We start from the raw sequence: 24322 nt of genomic DNA on the forward strand, positions 1-24322 counted from the left end.
AGAGTTAAACTACAAATGTTTGTCAAGATGGTACATCACCCCAGATAGAGCCTCCAAATACCAGAAGGAAACCTCACAATTCTGTTGGAGGGGGTGCAAAGAACTGGGTACAATGGCACACATTTGGTGGCAGTGTAGAAAAATAAGGGAATTCTGGGATAAGATAAGGGAAACTATAGGCGAGATAACCCAAATAGCTATCCCGGACGACCCATGGGCATGTTTATTTCACGGATTTAGAATGCCAACCGGATCATATCTAGGAACACTTGTACCACAAATGTTGAATGCAGCAAAAAATCTTGTTGTAAGACACTGGCAGGAGAAAGGAGGCCCAACTATACAAGAATGGTATGATAAAACAAATGAAATTCAGAATGTAGAATACCTGAGATACACCGACGAAGCGGAAGTGGAGGAGTATGAGGAAAAATGGAAGGGTTGGCAGAAATTCAAAAGCTCAATAAGGGCTGTAGAGGTCTTGGGAAATTAATAGACCCAGCTAATGAAGCTCTCGGAGAGTAGCCAGAGATGGGTATTGAGCAGCAGAAGTGGTGTCCACTAGGAGGGACAGACACAGTTAGTTAGGCACACGGATGAAAGAAGAATAGGACTTCGAGGAGGAGGGGTGGGCTGGGGGGGGGGGAAAGGAAGGGGGGGTTTAAGTTTCGACTCTACTGATAAAGTTGCTGAGGGAAGGTGCGATGCCGTATGCATGCAGAATAAATAGGAGACATCTGCAATAGAGGGAAAGAAAAAAAAAAAAGGAAAAAAAAAAAAAAATCTGCAACAGATGCCACCATGATGTGAGTAATGAGTCGGGAAAGTATTGAACAGCAGAGCTGAAACTTTCACCCCGAAAATAGACACTGATGTGGCAGAAAAAAAAAATAAAAAAATTACAGGATATGCCAACTCGGCTACTATATACCCATTTCTGGGAATTGTTACTGAATGGAAACCAAACTGTTCCATGGCCAAATATGTGTCTGCTGTAATAGCTACTTGCATGAAAGAAAACACATTTCATTTTGTATTGCTTCCTTAGAGTAAAATCACTAGGGTTCTGGCCAGTTGTTATTTGCCTATTTCCAACATCATGTATTAGTTAAGATGAGACTGCTAAAGGCTCAGTTATCCTACTGTGGTGTTCTGCTCATTGTCCTGGATTTTCTTCTCCCCCACCTCTGTGCAGCAGAAAACAAACGCTAGGTATTCACTCTCCATTGGATTCATTACAAGATCTTTAGCTTGTTTCTTTATTTCTTCTTTGTCTCTTTTAATGCCTAATATTTACAAACTCGGGGAACAGATCAGGTTTGACATCTATTGTAGGCTACTTTCTAAGTGCTGCAAATCTTTTTCATTCATCAGTTTGCTTAACCAATCCAGCCCTGGCAGAATTTGCCCCCTTCCTGACCAGAGCACTTTTTGTGATTTGGCACTGCGTCGCTTCAACTGACAATTGCATGGTCGTGCGACGTTGCACCCAAACAGAATTGATGTCCTCTTTTTTTGTCCCACAAATAGAGCTTTATTTTGGTGGTATTTGATCACCTCTGCGGTTTTTATTTTTTGCGCTATATACAAAAAAATGAGCGACAATTTTGAAAAAAAATGCAATATTTTTTACTTTTTTGCTATAATAAATATCCCCAAAGGATATATAAAAAAAAATGTTTTCCTCAGTTTAGACTGATATGTATTCTTCTATATATTTTTGGTAAAAAAAAAATCGCAATATGTGTATATTGATTGGTTTGCACAAAAGTTATAGCGTCTACAAAAGAGGGGATAGAGTTATGGCATTTTATTATTTTTTTAAATTGGTAATGGCGGCGATCTGCGATTTTTATTGGGACTTCGACATTAAGGCGGACACATCGGACACTTTTTTTAGAACCATTGTCATTTATACAGTAATCAGTGCTATAAAAGTGCACTGATTACTGTGTAAATGACACTGGCAGGGGAGGGGTTGAACACTAGGGGGCGATTAAGGGGTTAAGTGTGTCCTAGGGAGTGATTCTAACTGTGGGGGGGAAGGGCTTACTAGGACATAACAGAGATCACTGCTCCTGATGACCGGGAGCAGTAGATCTGTCGTGTCGCTAGGCAGAATGGGGAAATGCCTTGTTTACATAGGCATCTCCCCGTTCTGCCGCTGCGGGACAACGGCGGACATCGAGTCCGCGGGCACGGTCACGGAGCACGCGGTGGGCGTGCGCACACCCACAATGCCCCTTCTTAAAGGGGGCGTATCTGTATGCCCATTTGCGCAGCCGTGGCAATTGTGCCGACGTAAATCTTCATGCACTGGTCGGCAAGCGGTTAATCCTGGTAACAGGTGATGGTGGACTACCCATATCTAGGAAAAAGCAAAAAAAGAGAATGAGGAGAGGAGGCAGATTCACAATAGAAATGGCAGTCTGGGGGCAAGGTGTAAGATGCTGGTGCAGATGCCCAGAACCACAGAAAATATAGACCCAAACCACATAACACTGTTTAAAGTGGAGCTCCACCCACTTTTACAACTCTTCAGCATCCCTCACTAAACTGTGCACTGTAAATGAACTGGATATTTAAATTTTTTTTTCTCAGCACCTACTGTATATCTGCTGTATTGATTTTTCACTTCCTTCTCCCTGGCCGTGGCCCATCGTATCATTTCCTGTTTGCAATGCCTTCTGGGAAGGGGCGGCAACTTTCTCTGACACTGCCGTTGCTATGGAAACCTGACCTGAAACCTATTACACTGCTTGTGCTGCATTGAGCATGTGCGAGATCTGCAAGGATGAAATCCAGGAAGAAATCCAGTCTGGCTTCAGATGCCCACACTTAAGATGGCCACGGCCTGCTGTAAGTTTATAAAATAACAAACTACTGCTATAAAGTAACAAAACAGACCTTAGTTTACAGACTAACTTTACTAGAATACATTAAACTTGTGTATTATAGGGGTATTTTTATTAAAAAAGTATAATTTCGGCCGGAACAACGCTTTAAGTTACATGATTGTGCTTTGCTGCCTTTTTAGTTCCAAGCTGGGAGGCAAAAACAAGTAACATCCCTCTTAGCATCCTTCTACTGATGAAATTATGCCCATTAAACATGTAACTGATCCATGTGCTTTCAAACTTGTTTGGAGACAAAAAAGGGCCTTTGGAGTTGACAAATACACAAGTTGTAAAAAGAAAGAATGGCATAATACAACAAAGTAGTTAAATGCCCTCTTGCATACATTTCCTTTGTGATTAAAGAGGAAGTAAACCCTGATTTGCATTAAGCCACGCTTACCAGTTAAAACTGGTTGTAAACCCTTTTATCTTACTTTTATCTATAGGTAAACCTAGAATAAGGGTTTTACTTCCTCTTTTGCTCCATGCAAAGCCTGATGAGGGACAAGGAGATTATCATAAGAGACGAGGAGATTGGGACCCCGATTTAGTCCCTTGGACAAGTATTTTTTTCACAAAATGTCCACACCCCTGGAACTGTTTCTTACATGATTAAGATCAGCCATGGAGTATATCTGAGGTGTATATCAGGGTGTGCTTCTTCCCTACATGAGAGCTGTGATGTCCAGCAACATTCATATAGAAGACATTTCCCTCACTCAAGGCACTAATACCTCTTGAGGGTTGTGTGGGATCCCTGATGTACAGGAAGACAGGACTTCAGTGAGGAACAATTCCCTCACTCAGGACAGGAATATGGCTTCTCCCCCATGTGAGATCTTTGATGTGTGTAAAGATTGGACTTCACTGAAAAACATTTCCTGCACTCAGGACAGGAATATGGTTTTTCACCTGTGTGAGATCTTTTATGCACATTAAGATTAGTTTCACGACTGAAACACTTCCTGCACTCAGGACAGGAATACGGCTTCTCCCCTGTGTGAGATCTCTGATGTGTGAAAAGACTGGACTTCACTGAAAAACATTTCCCGCACTCAGGACAGGAATATGGTTTTTCACCTGTGTGAGATCTTTTATGCACATTAAGATTGGATTTATAAGGGAAACACTTCCCACACTCAGTACAGGAATACGGCTTCTCCCCCGTGTGAGATCTCTGATGTGTGACAAGATATGATTTTTGTACAAAACATTTCCCACACTCAGGACAGGAATATGGCTTCTCTCCTGTGTGAGATCTTTTATGCACATTAAGATTGGATTCGTGACGGAAACACTTCCCGCACTCAGTACAGGAAAATGGCTTCTCTCCTGTGTGAGATCTTTTATGCACATTAAGATTGGATTCAAAACGGAAACACTTCCCGCACTCAGTACAGGAAAAGCTCTTCTCTGTTAGAAGGACGGCACCGTTCCTCACAGTCTGAGGTTCCTCAGGATAAGAGGAATACGATGGTCCATCTACACTGTGTGGTGCCGGATGGACATTTGAGGTAGTCGGGTTTTCTCCTGGACTATACTGTGTGATGTCCTCATCTTCTACTTTACAGTCTGGAGACAAATTGAGACAATCCTCTGAGGTTTTCCTCATCTCCCGTCCATCTACTAAAATAGAAATAAAAAGATTATTACTAGACATGAGCAGATTGATTCCCCTAAACCAGGACTCTGCCCACATCAGGCAGCTTTGTCTCTGAGGATCTTACAATTCTACCCTCAAGGTAACTAGTAAATGGGTCCTCTGATCTCCTACCAGTTCATTTCTTTATTCATGGACCTTAGTCAGAGAGTGAGGAAACAATGAGAACTGTCTTTTATAGGAGTGACAGCGATGAGGGGATTATAGGACGAGTGTCCCCATCCCCTCTATCACTCATTGCCATCTTCCCAACACAAGAAGTCCTGCACTTCCTTATTTAGTCCATGATTTAGTCATGAATAACAGAGGGGCTGAGCCCCACCAGAGGTCAGAGAGTGAGGATGGGGGAGAAAAACCAAGATGAAGACTGGACTGATCCTGAAGACCACCATCATTGGGTTATTGACTCCTCCCTCATTATCACTTTCTGTTTAAGGTTCCAAAGTTTGAGCATGTTATCACATTATTATCAACATGTAAAAGTCTGTGCTCCAATCAAATCATCAGATATAAAATGTCCAGCTGGTAGGAAATGGGTGTAACAAAAGAGAATACATATTACGTGTATATATAGCAGTGGGTAGAGGGTAGAGAGCAGAAGTCAGGACTATGTAATGTACAACATATTGTATAAGATACAACAGATAGGACTATATAATATCAGAATGATGTAATGTACAACATAGAGTATATAGTGCAGGGGTCAGGAGTATGTAATGTACATTATAAATTATACAGTGTAAGGGTCAGGACTCATAATATTGGTTGTCAGTAATCAGTGGAAGCTTAAATGTTTACATGAGACAAGTTGCAGAGGTCCCACACCGCTGCTTCCGAACTCCTCAGACTGCACTCAGTGACTTGGGTCTGAGACTATACAGACATATCCCTCCACCCGCCACAGCTAGCAGACTACAGAGCAAGTAAACCCGGGAGAATTGCTCTGTCAGAGATTTTGCTAGACCTGGGTATGGGACACAATGCCCCAGATGCCTAGGTAGAGCAACGCCTATGGTGAAAATCAACATTTTGCTTCCAGCTGAACCCCAGAATCTCCATAAATCCAGTCTAGATGCATAAATTGTGTCTGCACTAGGGATGAGCCGAACACCCCCCTGTTAGGTTCGCACCAGAACATGCGAACAGGAAAAAAGTTTGTTCGAACACGCGAACACCGTTAAAGTCTATGGGACACGAACATAAATAATCAAAAGTGCTAATTTTAAAGGCTTATATGCAAGTTATTGTCATAAAAAGTGTTTGGGGACCTGGGTCCTGCCCCAGGGGACATGGATCAATGCAAAAAAAAGTTTTAAAAACGGCAGTTTTTTCAGGAGCTGTGATTTTAATAATGCTTAAAGTCAAACAATAAAAGTGTAATATCCCTTTAAATTTCGTAGCTGGGGGGTGTCTATAGTATGCCTGTAAAGGGGCGCATGTTTCCCGTGTTTAGAACAGTCTGACAGCAAAATGACATTTCAAAGGAAAAAAGTCATTTAAAACTACTCGCGGCTATTAATGAATTGCCGGTCCGACAATACACATAAAAGTTCATTGATAAAAACGGCATAGGAATTCCCCACAGGGGAACCCCGAACCAAAAAAAACAGCGTGGTGTTCCCCCCAAAAATCCATACCAGACCCTTATCCGAGCACGCAACCTGGCAGGCCGCAGGACCGTCAGAAGAGGAGATGCGTCACACAGCGGGAGCCTCCCTCCATGCCAGCATGTGTGCGGAGCGGCCCGAAGAAGAAGATGAAGAAGAGAAGAAGATGAAGAGAAGAGCAGGAGCCTCCCCCCATGCCATGGGTGCGGAGCGGCCCGAGGAGAAGAAGATAGAAGATGCCGCGGAGGAGATGCTGGACGAGAACACTGGAGGAAGAACCAGAAGAGCCAGAAGAAGAAGAAGAAGATGAAGGAAGATAGAAGAAGCATTTAAATAAAGGAATTTTTAAAAACTGTCTCTTGTCATTTTTAACATTTTTGACAGTTTTTTAGTGAAATGGTCCTTACCATTTCACACGGGGGGGGCGAGATCTGGGGGTGCCCTTGTTAAAGGGGGCTTCCAGATTCCGATAAGCCCCCCGCCCGCAGACCTCCACAACCACCAGCCAGGGTTGTGGGGATGAGGCCCTTGTCCTCATCAACATGGGGACAGGGTGTTTTGGGGGGCTACCCCAAAGCACCCTCCCAATGTTGAGGGCATGTGGCCTGGTACGGTTCAGGAGGGGGGCCGCTCTCTTGTCCCCCCCTCTTTTCCTGCGGCCTGCCAGGTTGCGTGCTCGGATAGGGGTCTGGTATGGATTTTTTGGGGGACCCCACGCCGTTTTTTTTAAATTTTGGTGCGGGGTTCCCCTTAATATCCATACCAGACCTGAAGGGCCTGGTATGGAATTTAGGGGGATCCCCACGTCATTTTTTTTTTTTTAATTTTGGTTTGGGGTTCCCCTGTGGGGAATTCCCATGCCGTTTTTATCAATGAACTTCTATGTGTATTGTTGGACCGGCAATGCAATAGCCGAGAGTAGTTTTAAATGACTTTTTTTCCTTTGAAATATCATTTTGCCGTCAGACTGTTCTAAACACGGGAAACATGCGCCCCTTTACAGGCATACTATAGACACCCCCCAGCTATGAAATTTAAAGGGATATTACACTTTTATTGTTTGACTTTAAGCATTATTAAAATCACTGCTCCTAAAAAAAGTCAGTTTTTAAAACTTTTTTTTGCATTGACACATGTCCCCTGGGTCAGGACCCAGGTCCCCAAACACTTTTTATGACAATACCATGCATATAAGCCTTTAAAATTAGCACTTTTGATTTCTCCCATAGACTTTTAAAGGGTGTTCCGCGGCATTCAAATTTGCCGCGAACACCCCAAATTGTTCGCTATTCGGCGAACTTGCGGACAGCTGATGTTCGAGTCGAACATGAGTTCGACTCGAACTCAAAGCTCATCCCTAGTCTGCAGCACAGAGAAGGAAGATTATCTGAGAGAAATACAGGAATACAGGACGGGGAACACAGCTCAGGAAAGTGACCAGGGTATTACAGGCTGATATCACCCAGTCCCCGCCCTACTCTGGACCAATCAGTGAGCAGTATGGGTGGGGGAATGTATTTAGTGTTAATGACCCACCTGTGCTGATCTCTGTAGGAGTGTCCTCCTCTATAAATGTCCCCGTTATTCCATCCTCCTCCATAGACTGCTGATCATCCCTCACATACGTCTCTTCTTCTTCTGCTTTAACCTCAAATTCTATATCGATTGGATCTCCACTCTAAATCAAGAAAATGAGAGAGAATATAATCTATAAAATATAAGCTTTATTATTGTGACATCACATAAAAAATCTAAATATCTCCATGAGTCTGTGTTTTATAAGCCCCGCCCCACCAACCTTGTAACAGTGAGGGATGGTGTGATCTTCCTGTGTGGAATCCCGGGAATACAGAGGACGGGGACATCTCTCTGATGGGTTCCTGGTATTGAATGGCTCCATCTTATCCTTGTGTCCTTCTGAAAACTCCTCCATCACTCCATACTCCTCTTTATACTCTTCTTTAACATCAATATTATCATCCCCGATGTTTCCACTCTGCAATATATAATAAACATTAATTGTAACAAACATGCTGTGTATAAATCAGAACTGCCAATAATTGTCAATCATCTACCTGATTATGGTGAGGGATGGTGTGACCTTCCTGTGTGGAATCCTGGGAATACAGAGGACGGGGACATCTCTCTGGTGGGTTCCCATTACTGGATCCATCTGTAGGAAACACACACACTGACTGAATACATTGTTTCTATGTGTTTGTCAGATGATGGGGGATCTAGGTGGACCCTCCGTACTGATCTCTCCTTTACAATAAAGTCTCCTCTTACCCGGTGATGTGAGGGGCGGCTGATTGTCCATCATGACGTCCTTGTAGAGATCCTTGTGTCCTTCTAAATACTCCCACTCCTCCATGGAGAAATAGACAGTGACATCCTGACACCTTATAGGAACCTGACACACACAATGATACAGTCACCATCCAGACACATCCCTTGTCTGTTACTGGATAATGTCCCAGAATTCCCAGCACCGCTCACCTCTCCTGTTAGCAGCTCCATCATCTTCTTGGTGACTTCTAGAATCTTCTGGACGTTGTGTCTCTCAGGATTTAGGGAGTCACATGGAGGCACTGTGATGGTTATATGATCACCTGACTTCACAAGAGGAAATGTCTGTATTGAGGAACCAATAGCAATATCCTGTTAGAATCCCAGAATCCTCCTCACCTCTCCGGTCAGGTCTGTGTTTTATTAACCACTTGCCGACCGCCTCACGCATATATACGTGAGCAGAGCGGCACGGGCAGGCAAAATCACATACCTGGTACGTGATTGCCTTCCCGCGGGCGGGGGGTCCGATCGGACCCCCCCCCGGTGCCATCGGCGTTTGGCTGGGAGAGTTGAGAGACGAGGGGGAGACCATCCGATCGTGGCCCCCCCCTCGCGATCGCTCCCAGCCAATGAGAAACATCCCCTGCCTCTGTATAGTACACAGAGGCAGAGGATGTGATGTCATCTCTCCTCGGCTGGCCAGTTTCCGTTCCAGCACCGAGGAGAGAAGACATGTAAGTGCACCAACACACACACAACACAGTAGAACATGCCAGGCACACTAAACACCCCCGATCCCCCCCCGATCGCCCCCCGATCCCCCCCCAATCACCCCCCCCCCCCTGTCACAAACTGACAGCAAGCAGGTTTTTTTGTTTTGTTTTTTTCCTGATTACTGCATGGTGTCAGTTTGTGACAGTTAGCAGTGGTAGGACAGTTAGTATTAGCCCCCTGTAGGTCTAGGGTACCCCCCTAACCCCCCCTAATAAAGTTTTAACCCCTTGATCACCCCCTGTCACCAGTGTCGCTAAGCGATCATTTTTCTGATCGCTGTATTAGTGTCGCTGGTGACGCTAGTTAGGAACGTAAATATTTAGGTTCGCTGTCAGCGTTTTATAGCGACAGGGACCCCCATATACTACCTAATAAATGTTTTAACCCCTTGATTGCCCCCTAGTTAACCCTTTCACCACTGATCACCGTATAACTGTTACGGGTGACGCTGGTTAGTTCGTTTATTTTTTTTAGTGTCAGGGCACCCGCCGTTTATTACCGAATAAAGGTTTAGCCCCCTGATCGCCCGGCGGTGATATGCGTCGCCCCAGGCAGCGTCAGATTAGCGCCAGTACCGCGAACACCTACGCACGCACCGTACACGCACCGTACACCTCCCTTAGTGGTATAGTATCTGAACACATCAATATCTGATCCGATCAGATCTATACTAGCGTCCCCAGCAGTTTAGGGTTCCCAAAAACGCAGTGTTAGCGGGATCAGCCCAGATACCTGCTAGCACCTGCGTTTTGCCCCTCCGCCCAGCCCACCCAAGTGCAGTATCGATCGATCACTGTCACTTACAAAACACTAAACGCATAACTGCAGCGTTCGCAGAGTCAGGCCTGATCCCTGCGATCGCTAACAGTTTTTTTGGTAGCATTTTGGTGAACTGGCAAGCACCAGCCCCAAGCAGCGTCAGATTAGCGCCAGTACCACTAACACCCACGCACGCACCGTACACCTCCCTTAGTGGTATAGTATCTGATCGGATCAATATCTGATCCGATCAGATCTATACTAGTGTCCCCAGCAGTTTAGGGTTCCCAAAAACGCAGTGTTAGTGGGATCAGCCCAGATACCTGCTAGCACCTGCGTTTTGCCCCTCCGCCCGGCCCAGCCCACCCAAGTGCAGTATCGATCGATCACTGTCACTTTTTTTTGTAGCGTTTTGGTGAACTGGCAAGCACCAGCAGCCTAGTACACCCCGGTCGTAGTCAAACCAGCACTGCAGTAACACTTGGTGACGTGGCGAGTCCCATAAGTGCAGTTCAAGCTGGTGAGGTGGCAAGCACAAGTAGTGTCCCGCTGCCACCAAAAAGACAAACACAGGCCCGTCGTGCCCATAGTGCCCTTCCTGCTGCATTCGCCAATCCTAATTGGGAACCCACCACTTCTGCAGCGCCCGTATTTCCCCCATTCACATCCCCAACCAAATGCAGTCGGCTGCATGAGAGGCATTTATATGTCCTCCCGAGTACCCCTACCCAACGAACCCCCCCAAAAAAGATGTGTCTGCAGCAAGCGCGTATATAGACGTGACACCCGCTATTATTGTCCCTCCTGTCCTGACAATCCTGGTCTTTGCATTGGTGAATGTTTTGAACGCTACCATTCACTAGTTGAGTATTAGCGTAGGGTACAGCATTGCACAGACTAGGCACACTTTCACAGGGTCTCCCAAGATGCCATCGCATTTTGAGAGACCCGAACCTGGAACCGGTTACAGTTATAAAAGTTACAGTTACAAAAAAAAAGTGTAAAAAAAAAAAAAAACACAAACAAAAATAAAAAAAAATGGTTGTCGTTTTATTGTTCTCTCTCTCTCTATTCTCTCTCTGGTGTTCTGCTCTTTTTTACTGTATTCTATTCTGCAATGTTTTATTGTTATTATGTTTTATCATGTTTGCTTTTCAGGTATGCAATTTTTTATACTTTACCGTTTACTGTGCTTTATTGTTAACCATTTTTTTGTCTTCAGGTACGCCATTCACGACTTTGAGTGGTTATACCAGAATGATGCCTGCAGGTTTAGGTATCATCTTGGTATCATTCTTTTCAGCCAGCGGTCGGCTTTCATGTAAAAGCAATCCTAGTGGCTAATTAGCCTCTAGACTGCTTTTACAAGCAGTGGGAGGGAATGCCCCCCCCCCCCACCGTCTTCCGTGTTTTTCTCTGGCTCTCCTGTCTCAACAGGGAACCTGAGAATGCAGCCGGTGATTCAGCCAGCTGACCATAGAGCTGATCAGAGACCAGAGTGGCTCCAAACATCTCTATGGCCTAAGAAACCGGAAGCTACGAGCATTTTAGGACTTAGATTTCGCCGGATGTAAACAGCGCCATTGGGAAATTGGGAAAGCATTTTATCACACCGATCTTGGTGTGGTCAGATGCTTTGAGGGCAGAGGAGAAATCTAGGGTCTAATAGACCCCAATTTTTTCAAAAAAGAGTACCTGTCACTACCTATTGCTATCATAGGGGATATTTACATTCCCTGAGATAACAATAAAAATGATTTAAAAAAAAATATGAAAGGAACAGTTTAAAAATAAGATAAAAAAGCAAAAAAATAATAAAGAAAAAAAAAAAAAAAAAAAAAAAAAAGCACCCCTGTCCCCCCTGCTCTCGCGCTAAGGCGAACGCAAGCGTCGGTCTGGCGTCAAATGTAAACAGCAATTGCACCATGCATGTGAGGTATCACCGCGAAGGTCAGATCGAGGGCAGTAATTTTAGCAGTAGACCTCCTCTGTAAATCTAAAGTGGTAACCTGTAAAGGCTTTTAAAGGCTTTTAAAAATGTATTAATTTTGTTGCCACTGCACGTTTGTGCGCAATTGTAAAGCATGTCATGTTTGGTATCCATGTACTCGGCCTAAGATCATCTTTTTTATTTCATCAAACATTTGGGCAATATAGTGTGTTTTAGTGCATTAAAATTTAAAAAAGTGTGTTTTTTCCACAAAAAATGCGTTTGAAAAATCGCTGCGCAATTACTGTGTGAAAAAAAAAAATGAAACACCCACCATTTTAATCTGTAGGGCATTTGCTTTAAAAAAATATATAATGTTTGGGGGTTCAAAGTAATTTTCTTGCAAAAAAAAATAATTTTTTCATGTAATCAAAAAGTGTCAGAAAGGGCTTTGTCTTCAAGTGGTTAGAAGAGTGGGTGATGTGTGACGTAAGCTTCTAAATGTTGTGCATAAAATGCCAGGACAGTTCAAACCCCCCCAAATGACCCCATTTTGGAAAGTAGACACCCCAAGCTATTTGCTGAGAGGCATGTCGAGTCCATGGAATATTTTATATTGTGACACAAGTTGCGGGAAAGAGACAAATTTTTTTTTTTTTTTTTTTTTTTTTGCACAAAGTTGTCACTAAATGTTATATTGCTCAAACACGCCATGGGGATTTGTGAAATTACACCCCAAAATAAATTCTGTTGCTTCTCCTGAGTACGGGGATACCACATGTGTGGGACTTTTTGGGAGCCTAGCCGCGTACGGGACCCCGAAAACCAAGAACCGCCTTCAGGCTTTTTAAGGCCGTAAATTTTTGATTTCACTCTTCACTGCCTATCACAGTTTCGGAGGCCATGGAAAGCCCAGGTGGCACAAAACCCCCCCAAATGACCCCATTTTGGAAAGTAGACACCCCAAGCTATTTGCTGAGAGGTATAGTGAGTATCTGGCAGACCTCACTTTTTGTCACAAGGTTTTGAAAATTGAAAAAAGAAAAAAAAAAAATTTTTTTTCTGGTCTTTCTTCATTTTCAAAAACAAATGAGAGCTGCAAAATACTCACCATGCCTCTCAGCAAATAGCTTGGGGTGTCTACTTTCCAAAATGGGGTCATTTGGGGGGGGGTTGTGCCATCTTGGCATTTTATGGCCTTCAAAACTGTGATAGGTAGTGAGGAGTGAAATCAAAAATGTATGCCCTTAGAAATCCTGAAGGTGGTGCTGGGTTTTCGGGGCCCCGTACGCGGCTAGGCTCCCAAAAAGTGCCACACATGTGGTATCCCCGTACTCAGGAGAAGCAGCTGAATGTATTTTGGGGTGCAATTCCACATATGCCCATGGCCTATGTGAGCAATATATCATTTAGTGACAACTTTTTGTAAATTTTTTTTTTTTTTTTTTGTCATTATTCAATCACTTGGGACAAAAAAAATAAATATTCAATGGGTTCAACATGCCTCTCAGCAATTTCCTTGGGGTGTCTACTTTCCAAAATGGGGTCATTTGGGGGGGGTTTGTACTGCCCTGCCATTTTAGCACCTCAAGAAATGACATAGGCAGTCATAAACTAAAAGCTGTGTAAATTCCAGAAAATGTACCCTAGTTTGTAGACGCTATAACTTTTGCGCAAACCAATAAATATACGCTTATTGACATTTTTTTTACCAAAGACATGTGGCCGAATACATTTTGGCCTAAATGTATGACTAAAATTTAGTTTATTGGATTTTTTTTATAACAAAAAGTAGAAAATATCATTTTTTTTCAAAATTTTCAGTCTTTTTCCGTTTATAGCGCAAAAAATAAAAACGGCAGAGGTGATCAAATACCATCAAAAGAAAGCTCTATTTGTGGGAAGAAAAGGACGCAAATTTCGTTTGGGTAGAGCATTGCATGACCGCGCAATTAGCAGTTAAAGCGACGCAGTGCCGAATTGTAAAAAGTGCTCTGGTCAGGAAGGGGGTAAATCCTTCCGGGGCTGAAGTGGTTAATAGAGATAAGAGTGATGTCATGTGACCTCCCAGAATCCTCCTCACCTCTCCAGTCAGGTCTATGTTTTATTAATAGAGATAAGAGTGATGTCATGTGACCTCCCAGAATCCTCCTCACCTCTCCAGTCAGGTCTATGTTTTATTAATAGAGATAAGAGTGATGTCATGTGACCCTCCCAGAATCCTCCTCACCTCTCCAGTCAGGTCTGTGTTTTATTAATAGAGATAAAAGTGATGTCATGTGACCTCCCAGAATCCTCCTCACCTTTCCGGTCAGCAGGTAGATGATCTCCAGGGTGAGGTTTAGTATCTTCTCAGTCATGTGACTCCGGTCCTCCTCCATCCTCATTGGTGCCGTCATTTCATCTATACAGGTCTCCTTGTAGACGGATAACTTTGGGAAATGAAAGTAAGAATTATTTGGATGGTGTTGGTCACACAATAATAGGATGTGGATGTGAGGGGGGTAATAGGAGGGTTGCTGTACATTTAATTACCTCAGTACCGGATACCTTCACCCCCTTCCTGCCAAGGCCAATTGTCTGATTTCAGCGCTTTCACACTTTTAATGCCAATTATCCAACTTACATTTTTATAATTATTTTTTACACAGATATGACTTTCTTTTGTTGGTATCTAACACGCATTGTTTTTTAAATCTTTTGCTATATCAAAATAAAAAAAAAATCAGAAATTTCGGTTATACAATTTTGCAAATAAATAATCTTTCTTCTTAATATTAGGCCAAAATGTATTCTGATATATTTTTGTGTTACAAACAGCCCAAATCAGTGTATATGATTTAGTCTGTAGGAAAGTTATTGAGTCTAAAACTATGGGATATAGATTTAATTTTGTTTTTAATCCTGATGTACTGATAGCTTTCTTATTTCTTGAGGCCCTAAAATGTCAGGACAGTATAAATATCCCCCAAATTACCGTTTTTTTTGGAAAGTAGACAGTCCAAGGTGTTATGGTGAGTTTTTTGAAGTTGTAACTTTTTGTCACAATGTTTTTGGAAAATTTTGGGGACATATTTTTGGAAAAGAATTTACATTTTTTTTTCAAAAAGTATCCATTGTTATTTCTCACACATAGCATAGACATTCTCATAATTACAAATCTAAATACATTTAAAGCCTAGATGTATAGAGGGACCCAAAATCCAAGGAGCACCATTGAGCTTTCAATGAGCATAAATAATGCATCTCATCTCCTAATTACACATTTTTGGAGGTCCTGGAATACCAGGACAACGGAAACACCCAAAAATGACCCCATTTTGCAAAGTAAACACTGACATATTTTCTGAAAGCCATAGTGAGTTTTTTTAAAATGTCATTTTTTTTTGCAAAAAGTTTGTGGAAAATGCAGGAAAGAAAATTTAAATGTATTTTTCTTTTTTACACTAAGTTGTCAAATAAGATATTTCTAACACACAGCATGGACATACTTACAATTACACCCCAAAACACATTCTGCTACTCTTTATGAGTATGGTGATACCACATGTGAGACTTTTTCACAGCCTAACCACACAGAGGGGCCCAAAATCCAAGGAGCACCTTCAGGTGTTTTAGGGGCATAAATCTACACACATCTAATTTCCTGACTACTTATCACATTTTTGGAGTCCCTGGAGCTCCAGGACAGTAGTAACATTCACAAAATGACCCCATTTTGGAGAGTGAACACCCAAAAGTTATTTTTTAGAAGGCATGCAGAGTCTTTGTAAGTGATTGTAAAGTCTTGTTTTTTTCCATAAAAATAACAAACATGTTATACTTACCTGCTCTGTACAGTGGATTTGCAGAGCAACCCAGATCCTCCTCTTCTCGGGTCCCTTTCCTGTGATCCTGGCCCCTCCCTCCTGTACAGTGCCCCCACAGCAAGCAGCTTGCTATGGGGGCACTCGAGCTGAGTCACAGCTCCCTCTGTCCATTCAGACACGGAATAAGAAACTTCTTGCACACAACATGGACATACTTAGAATTACACCCCAAAACGTATTCCGCTACTCCTTCTGAGTATGGTGATACCAAATGTGTGAGATTTTTTCTGACTTGATTATATAACGGACATTGGGCTCAATTCACTAAGTGGTATCTACCGCTTTTAAGAACTAGCAGTTTTCAAACTTTTGTTTGCAGATCACAAAATAAAAAAAAGCTATTACAACACAGCATGCGCTATTTTATGAAGTGATACGGTATTTAAGTAGTGAAAGTTTGCAGTACTTTAACGTCAGTGGTAGCTGGCGTCCTTAACAAGCAGTAAACAGCTGGTTGTCAAGGAGTGGGCGACCGCCAATGTCATTAGCAACTAATAACTGTCATGGTTGTTAAAGAGGGAGTCCCGCGAAAAAAAATAAATGTAAATGTCAGCAGCTACAAATACTGCAGCTGCTGACTTTTAAAATAAGGACACTTACCTGTCTCAAGGTCCAGCGATGTCGGAACCCGAGGCCGAACCGTCGCTCGGGTGCTGCCGCTGCCATCTCCTGTAAGGGAATTAGGAAATGAAGCCTTGCGGCTTCACTTCCCAGTTCCCTACTGCGCATGCGCGAGTCACGCTGCGCAATCAGAACGGTCCCTGCTGTCTCTGGGACCCGTGTGTGTCCCAGCAGACAGCGCGGGGGGACGGGAAGTGGCGTAGACTCCCGTGGGAGTCTACACCCGGAAGTGGGTGCAAATACCTGTATTAGACAGGTATCTGCACCCCCCTCCCCCCTGAAAGGTGCCAAATGTGACACTGGAGGGTTCCAAAAAGCGGAGGTTCAATTTTTGTGTGAACCACCGCTTTAAGGATTGGGCGGCTGCCACGTCATTAACAACCATGAGTCATCTGCTATCAGTGGGATTTGGGGTTTTTTTTTTTTTTTAATTGGGGCTGGCAGCTGCTGTTTATTGTGATTGACGTTGGATCTACTTCAGAGGACATTTTTTTGTTTTTTTTTAAAAAAGGACTTGTCAAAAATTGTCTGTGTGTTTTTAATAACTGAGCACTTTTTGGAGAATGAGTAGGAGTACTATTTACCCCATACACATTCACATGGGAGGTGGGATCTGGGGACCCCCTTGTTAATGGGGCAGTCCAGATTCCAATAAGCCCGCCCCACGCGCACCCCCACAACCACCGAGCCAGGGTTGTGAGTATGAGGCACTTGTCCTCATCAACATGGGGACAAGGTACTTTGGGGGGGGGGCCCAATGCTCCAAAGCACCCTCACATTTTTTTTTTCTCCAAAAGTTGTTATTGAAGAGTTTACAGATAACAGAGATCAAAGAACATAAGAACGGTTGTAGACTTTGTCATGCATTAATATCCGACAATGAGTGAGTCAAGCGTTTAGATACATATGACATAGTAGGGTGTAGACAGATATGAACAATCTAAACAGTGTTTACAATACTGATACGAGAACAAGGTTAGGGTTATAGACTGGTCAAACTATGTCGGGGGGTGGAGACCACACCACCCATCCTCTGTTACTTCCTCAGAAGCAATATCACTGGTTACGAACTATCAGGAATCGTATAATCAATGTTAACATATCAACATAGGTGTAACCGCACATCCTGTCATGTACCAGTCTTTGCTGAGGGTGAAATGTGCCAACGGTAAATAGGGTTTGGTTGAAGGTGTCTATGTACCCTTGAAATTAAACATATCATGTCTTTGTGTTTGAATAAAACTACAGTACATTAAGTGTATCAGGACTCTTGTTAGTCAAGACCAGGGATCTCCAAACTGGAGGCCCTCCAGCTGTTGCAGAACTACACATCCCATGAGGCATTATAAAACTCTGACATTCACAGACACGACTAGGTATGATGGGAATTGTAGTTCCTGAACAATTGGAGGGCCATAGTTTGGAGACCCCTGGTCTGGACTGTTGTGCTATCCTTGTTGGGTACATGCTAGTAACGGTGATGTTTAAAATCTAAAGGGTAGTGTTTGGTCATCTCAGATCCTCTGGGCCTAAGGTTTCTTAATGGGTTGATGTTACCCAGCCTTCTGTGATGAGGAGCAATCTTTGCCATGAGGGCGAATGACCTGGTGGGTTAGCGGTTCTCTGGGGAGTTATGTGTCATATATATTGGGATTTTTTAAGTATGGTCTGATAGCTCGTCAGTCTGAGAGAGGCGAAAGGAGAGAGGGGATAGCCGACTTAGCGTCTCAGGGGGGGAAAGTTGAAGGAGCCCGGGATAGCCCAGAGAAGAATATAAAGAGGGGTAAGAGGGAAGGGGATTGAGGATTCCAGTCACCTCCACCTAGACGTGATGGGGGTTTAATTCAGCTGGTTAGGCCATGAGTTTGGAGTATATGTCCATTGTGACAAAATGATGCTTGGTGGACAAGCACCTTTGCTTCTTTGCTTGGTGGACAAGCTCCTCCATCTCCGTGGTTTTCTTTATGCATAGGAGCCACTCTGCTATCGTGGAAGAGTTGGGGTTGTGCCATCGGTACAGTACACACATCTTTGCTGCATTCACCATATGCATGGCTAAAGAGTGGCATTATGCTTTTATCGGATGATGCAGCAGAAATTGTGCTGGGGAGAAGTCTAAGGAGAATGTCATGATTTGGTTGGTAAGGCAGTGGACCTCCTTCCAGAATGGTTGGATTTGAGGACACAGCCACCAGATGTGCATCAGCGAGCCCTTGGCATCGTTGCATCACCAACACTTGGGCGAGACCGTTGGGCAATCTAAGGGGGGTCCTGTGCCATCTTGAGAGGATATTTAATCCATTTTCCTGTGTCATAACATTATTTGTTCCTTTGTAAATGCATGTATATATGTTTCCCCATTCCTCCTCTTTTAATTCTAAGGATAGTTCTTGTTCCCATTTGTGGCTTGCTTTGTTGGACTTGGGGTTGTGATGGGAGAACAGCATGGAATATGTATCATAGATTAAATGTCTTTGTGGTTCCATTTGGCTGCATATCGTTTAGAATGGTGTATGCTGGTGGGACCAAAACGGAGTAAGTTTGGGATTGCTTAGAAAGTGTTGGATTTGAACAAAGGCCCAGAATGAAAATGTGTGTGTTGTCATGCGAGAGGATAATGAGGGTAGGATGAAAAAGTGTCCTCTCTCGAAGAAATGTTCTGCTCAGGTTTTGGCGTGTGGCCAAATGTCATTTAGAAGTGTATCAGATAAACCCGGGGGAGAGTGTGGGTTATGGCAGATGGGGGTTAGAGGGCCCGGTGTTGAGGAAATTTTGTTTTACACACGCTTCTTTAAAGATGTGTAAAGTGTTGCCTATTAAGGGGTAAGAAGCACCCACCCATGTTGAGGGCATGTGGATAGGTATGGTTCAGGAGGGGGGCACTCGTTTGTCTCCCCATTTCCTGGCCTGCTAGCTGCATGCTCAGAAAAAAAAATTGCATCAAAAAATTCCTAAAAAATTAATAAATTTTTTAACTCACCTGAAATGGCTGTTGCTAGGCAGTCTTCCTAATCTGCCTCTTCCTACTCCGCGGTGATGTTCAGTCTTCTCCTCCCCGCGTTGTCTTCTGGGGAATGGGGCGGGGTGTGTTATGGGAACTGTGTGTGTCCCACAACACATTGCGTCCCATTCACAAAACGCTGCGCGACTCTCGCATGCGCAGTAGGAAAAGGGCAGTGAAGCTGCAAGGCTCCACAGCCTGTTTCCCTTAGTTAGGATGGCGGTGCCGGGACCCGAGAGCCGAGGGACGGGTCGGCCTTGGGCGGCCGACATCGCGGGCACCCAGGACAGGTAAGTGTGCTTGTTAAAAGTCAGCAGCTACAGTGTTTGTAGCTGCTGATTTTTAATTTTTTTTTCCCCAGCCGGAACCCCCCTTTAACATTCAGTTAAAATCCAACACAATCCTTGACTATTGCTTTAGTGAATGGAGCTCATTGTATCTTGTGTATCATACAAATCAACCACAACACAATTACTGGTGTGGAGGTGATCGGGGACACAATAACTGGTGTGGAGGTGATCAGGGACACAATAACTGGTGTGGAGGTGATCGGGGACACAATAACTGGTGTGGAGGTGATCAGGGACACAATAACTGGTATGGAGGTGATCGGGACACATTAACTGGTGTGGAGGTGATCAGGGACACAATAACTGGTGTGGTGGTAATCAGGGACACAATAACTGATGTGGTGGTGATCGGGGACACAATAACTGGTGTGGAGGTGATCGGGGACACAATAACTGGTGTGGAGGTGATCGGGGACACAATAACTGGTGTGGAGGTGATCAGGGACACAATAACTGGTGTGGAGGTGATCGGGGACACAATAACTGGTGTGGAGGTGATCGGGGACACAATAACTGGTGTGAAGGTGATCGGGGACAAAATAACTGATGTGGAGGTGATCGGGGACACAATAACTGGTGTGGAGGTGATCAGAGACACAATAACTGGTGTGGAGGTGATCAGGGACACAATAACTGGTGTGGAGGTGATCATGGACACAATAACTGGTGTGGAGGTGATCGGGGACACAATAACTGGTGTGGAGGTGATCGGGGACACAATAACTGGTGTGGTGGTGATTGGGGACACAATAACTGGTGTGAAGGTGATCGGGGACAAAATAACTGATGTGGAGGTGATCGGGGACACAATAACTGGTGTGGAGGTGATCAGAGACACAATAACTGGTGTGGAGGTGATCAGGGACACAATAACTGGTGTGGAGGTGATCATGGACACAATAACTGGTGTGGAGGTGATCGGGGACACAATAACTGGTGTGGAGGTGATCGGGGACACAATAACTGGTGTGGAGGTGATTATGGACACAATATCTGGTGTGGAGGTGATCAGGGACACAATAACTGGTGTGGAGGTGATCAGGGACACAATATATGGTGTGGAGGTGATCGGGGACACAATAACTGGTGTGGTGGTGATCGGGGACACAATAACTGATGTGGTGGTGATCGGGGACACAATAACTGGTGTGGAGGTGATCAGGGACACAATAACTGGTGTGGAGGTGATCGGGGACACAATAACTGGTGTGGAGGTGATCGGGGACACAATAACTGGTGTGGTGGCGATCGGGGACACAATAACTGGTGTGAAGGTGATCGGGGACACAATAACTGGTGTGGAGGTGATCGGGGACACAATAACTGGTGTGGTGGTGATTGGGGACACAATAACTGGTGTGAAGGTGATCGGGGACAAAATAACTGATGTGGAGGTGATCGGGGACACAATAACTGGTGTGGAGGTGATCAGAGACACAATAACTGGTGTGGAGGTGATCAGGGACACAATAACTGGTGTGGAGGTGATCATGGACACAATAACTGGTGTGGAGGTGATCGGGGACACAATAACTGGTGTGGAGGTGATCGGGGACACAATAACTGGTGTGGAGGTGATTATGGACACAATATCTGGTGTGGAGGTGATCAGGGACACAATAACTGGTGTGGAGGTGATCAGGGACACAATATATGGTGTGGAGGTGATCGGGGACACAATAACTGGTGTGGTGGTGATCGGGGACACAATAACTGATGTGGTGGTGATCGGGGACACAATAACTGGTGTGGAGGTGATCAGGGACACAATAACTGGTGTGGAGGTGATCGGGGACACAATAACTGGTGTGGAGGTGATCGGGGACACAATAACTGGTGTGGAGGTGATCGGGGACACAATAACTGGTGTGGAGGTGATCGGGGACACAATAACTGGTGTGGAGGTGATCGGGGACACAATAACTGGTGTGGAGGTGATCGGGGACACAATAACTGGTGTGGAGGTGATCGGGGACACAATAACTGGTGTGGAGGTGATCGGGGACACAATAACTAGTGTGGTGGTGATCGGGGACACAATAACTGGTGTGGAGGTGATCGGGGACACAATAACTGGTGTGGAGGTGATCGGGGACACAATAACTGGTGTGGTGGTGATTGGGGACACAATAACTGGTGTGAAGGTGATCGGGGACAAAATAACTGATGTGAAGGTGATCGGGGACAAAATAACTGATGTGGAGGTGATCGGGGACACAATAACTGGTGTGGAGGTGATCGGAGACACAGTAACTGGTGTGGAGGTGATCAGGGACACAATAACTGGTGTGGAGGTAATCATGGGCACAATAACTGGTGTGGAGGTAATCATGGGCACAATAACTGGTGTGGAGGTGATCGGGGACACAATAACTGGTGTGGAGGTGATCGGGGACACAATAACTGGTGTGGAGGTGATTATGGACACAATATCTGGTGTGGAAGTGATCAGGGACACAATAACTGGTGTGGAGGTGATCAGGGACACAATATATGGTGTGGAGGTGATCAGGGACACAATAACTGGTGTGGAGGTGATCAGGGACACAATAACTGGTGTGGAGGTGATTATGGACACAATAACTGGTGTGGAGGTGATCGGGGACACAATATATGGTGTGGAGGTGATCAGGGACACAATAACTGGTGTGGAGGTGATCGGGGACACAATAACTGGTGTGGAGGTGATCGGGGACACAATTACTGGTGTGGAGGTGATCAGGGACACAATAACTGGTGTGGAGGTGATCAGGCACACAATAACTGGTGTGGTGGTGATCGGGGACACAATAACTGGTGTGGAGGTGATCGGGGACACAATAACTGGTGTGGAGGTGATCGGGGACACAATAACTGGTGTGGAGGTGATCGGGGACACAATAACTGGTGTGGAGGTGATCGGGGACACAATAACTGGTGTGGAGGTGATCGGGGACACAATATCTGGTGTGGAGGTGATCGGGGACACAATAACTGGTGTGGTGGTGATCAGGGACACAATAACTGGTGTGGAGGTGATCAGGGACACAATAACTGGTGTGGAGGTGATCGGGGACACAATAACACATATTATTATAATTTGTCTCCAAAATGAAGTGAATGATCTGACTGGATTGGAAAATGCCAATCTTTGTCCAGGAGGGCGATTGGCAGGTGAAGAGGTCCAAAAAAGCGCTACTACCCCCCCAGATTCCTTAACCAATTATAGCCCAGAATAACTCAAACATCTTCTATCTCATCATATATCACTAAAATTCATACACTTTATTTATAATCATCAATAACTGTCAAAACGATATAAAAATACTATAAAATGCATAAAACAGATCAAAAGCAAACAGCTCAATATCAATATTGAGTCCAGCCGGGACAATTGTATTCAGCTGGAAAATCCATTTTGATTTGCATCTGGATGTCTTTTTGATAAAATTGCCCCTCCCCCCACACTCTGGGTTCACCATCTCATCCACCCAAAATCCAGTCCCTTTCAGACTCCTATTGTGAGACTCATCATAGTGTCTCTGGAGGGGCGCTGATCATTCCTGTGTAAAATCTTACAGAAATCTTCCCTAATCCCAACCTTTAATTATCATTTCATTCCCCCCACATACAATGTCTGGAACTGACATCAATAACTCCCCTCGTGGTACAGACCATAAATTCCCTCGTTGTAATATACGGGGTTATTCTACATTTCCACACTATATATGTGTGTATCATCATCTGCTGGAGATAAAAGACATCACAGTGACTATGGAGGAAGAGGACGGACATGACGGGGGGTTACTGGGTGTAAATAGAAAATAAGATCTTATTACCTCCTCTACTGCCACTTCCAGTAATGTCTCCTCTCTACTTCCTCCCGACTTACCTCTCACCCGGAACTTCCTGTCTGTCCCTGACATCACTTCCTGTCTTCCATAGAGACTTCCTGTCTGAGTAGAAGTGAGATCACCACCTTGTGGATGTCAGAGGAACTGCAGAAACACGTCCTTGTGCTGTGTGTGTATGTACTGTATATCCTTATAGATGGGTCATCTCCACTCCCACCAAGGGGGATAGAAATATATTACTGCTCGGGGGGGAGACATTTTGGCCCCTTTGATTTTGCAGTAAAATTGATTGCAGATTTAGTCATGTAGAACATCTGTTATATGGATACAAAGAACCCCAGCCGAGAGTAAAGGGTGGAAATGGCTCCTGATCCCCAGATTTGGGCAATTATGTCACCAATATAAATAGAATAAAACCCGCGCTATGTGTAACAACTCAAATACCTACAAAAATAACTTATACCGGACTGCTACTGTAACAAAGGTAAGTATTCCCTTTATCAACTAGAAGAGCATTATGTGTCACAGCGCTGTCCTATTGTGTGTGCACATAAATCATCACAAATACACTAAAATATGTGGAGACATTCATATATAAAGTGCTAGGGGCTCAAATAATATTCTCTGCAGATCTACTGCTTCCACTTTACACCTACTTCACTGATCTTATGGTGTTTATTGATAAATGAAGTAAACTGATCCATGTGCAAATTATATACAACATAAAGT

The 24322-nt window shown here is 44.2% G+C and overlaps 2 protein-coding genes across 2 annotated transcripts in view; both read right to left on the bottom strand.

The window, feature by feature from the left end:
- LOC141121932 (uncharacterized) overlaps nt 1–24322 on the bottom strand; it is a 603393-nt gene that overhangs the window by 434362 nt on the left and 144709 nt on the right. The window lies entirely within an intron of this gene.
- On the bottom strand, nt 1089–23653 carry LOC141121946 (oocyte zinc finger protein XlCOF7.1-like). The gene is made up of 8 exons (XM_073611710.1): nt 23579–23653; nt 14223–14351; nt 8664–8798; nt 8454–8577; nt 8240–8337; nt 7963–8160; nt 7701–7842; nt 1089–4523 (listed from the first exon to the last, which is right to left on the bottom strand). Exons 2-8 carry the CDS (start codon nt 14316–14318, stop codon nt 3697–3699), a joined length of 1620 nt encoding a protein of 539 aa, XP_073467811.1. The 5' UTR covers nt 14319–14351; nt 23579–23653; the 3' UTR covers nt 1089–3696.

The sequence above is a fragment of the Aquarana catesbeiana genome, unplaced genomic scaffold, assembly GCF_042186555.1.
Source record: "Aquarana catesbeiana isolate 2022-GZ unplaced genomic scaffold, ASM4218655v1 unanchor235, whole genome shotgun sequence".
NCBI classification, from domain to species: domain Eukaryota; kingdom Metazoa; phylum Chordata; class Amphibia; order Anura; family Ranidae; genus Aquarana; species Aquarana catesbeiana.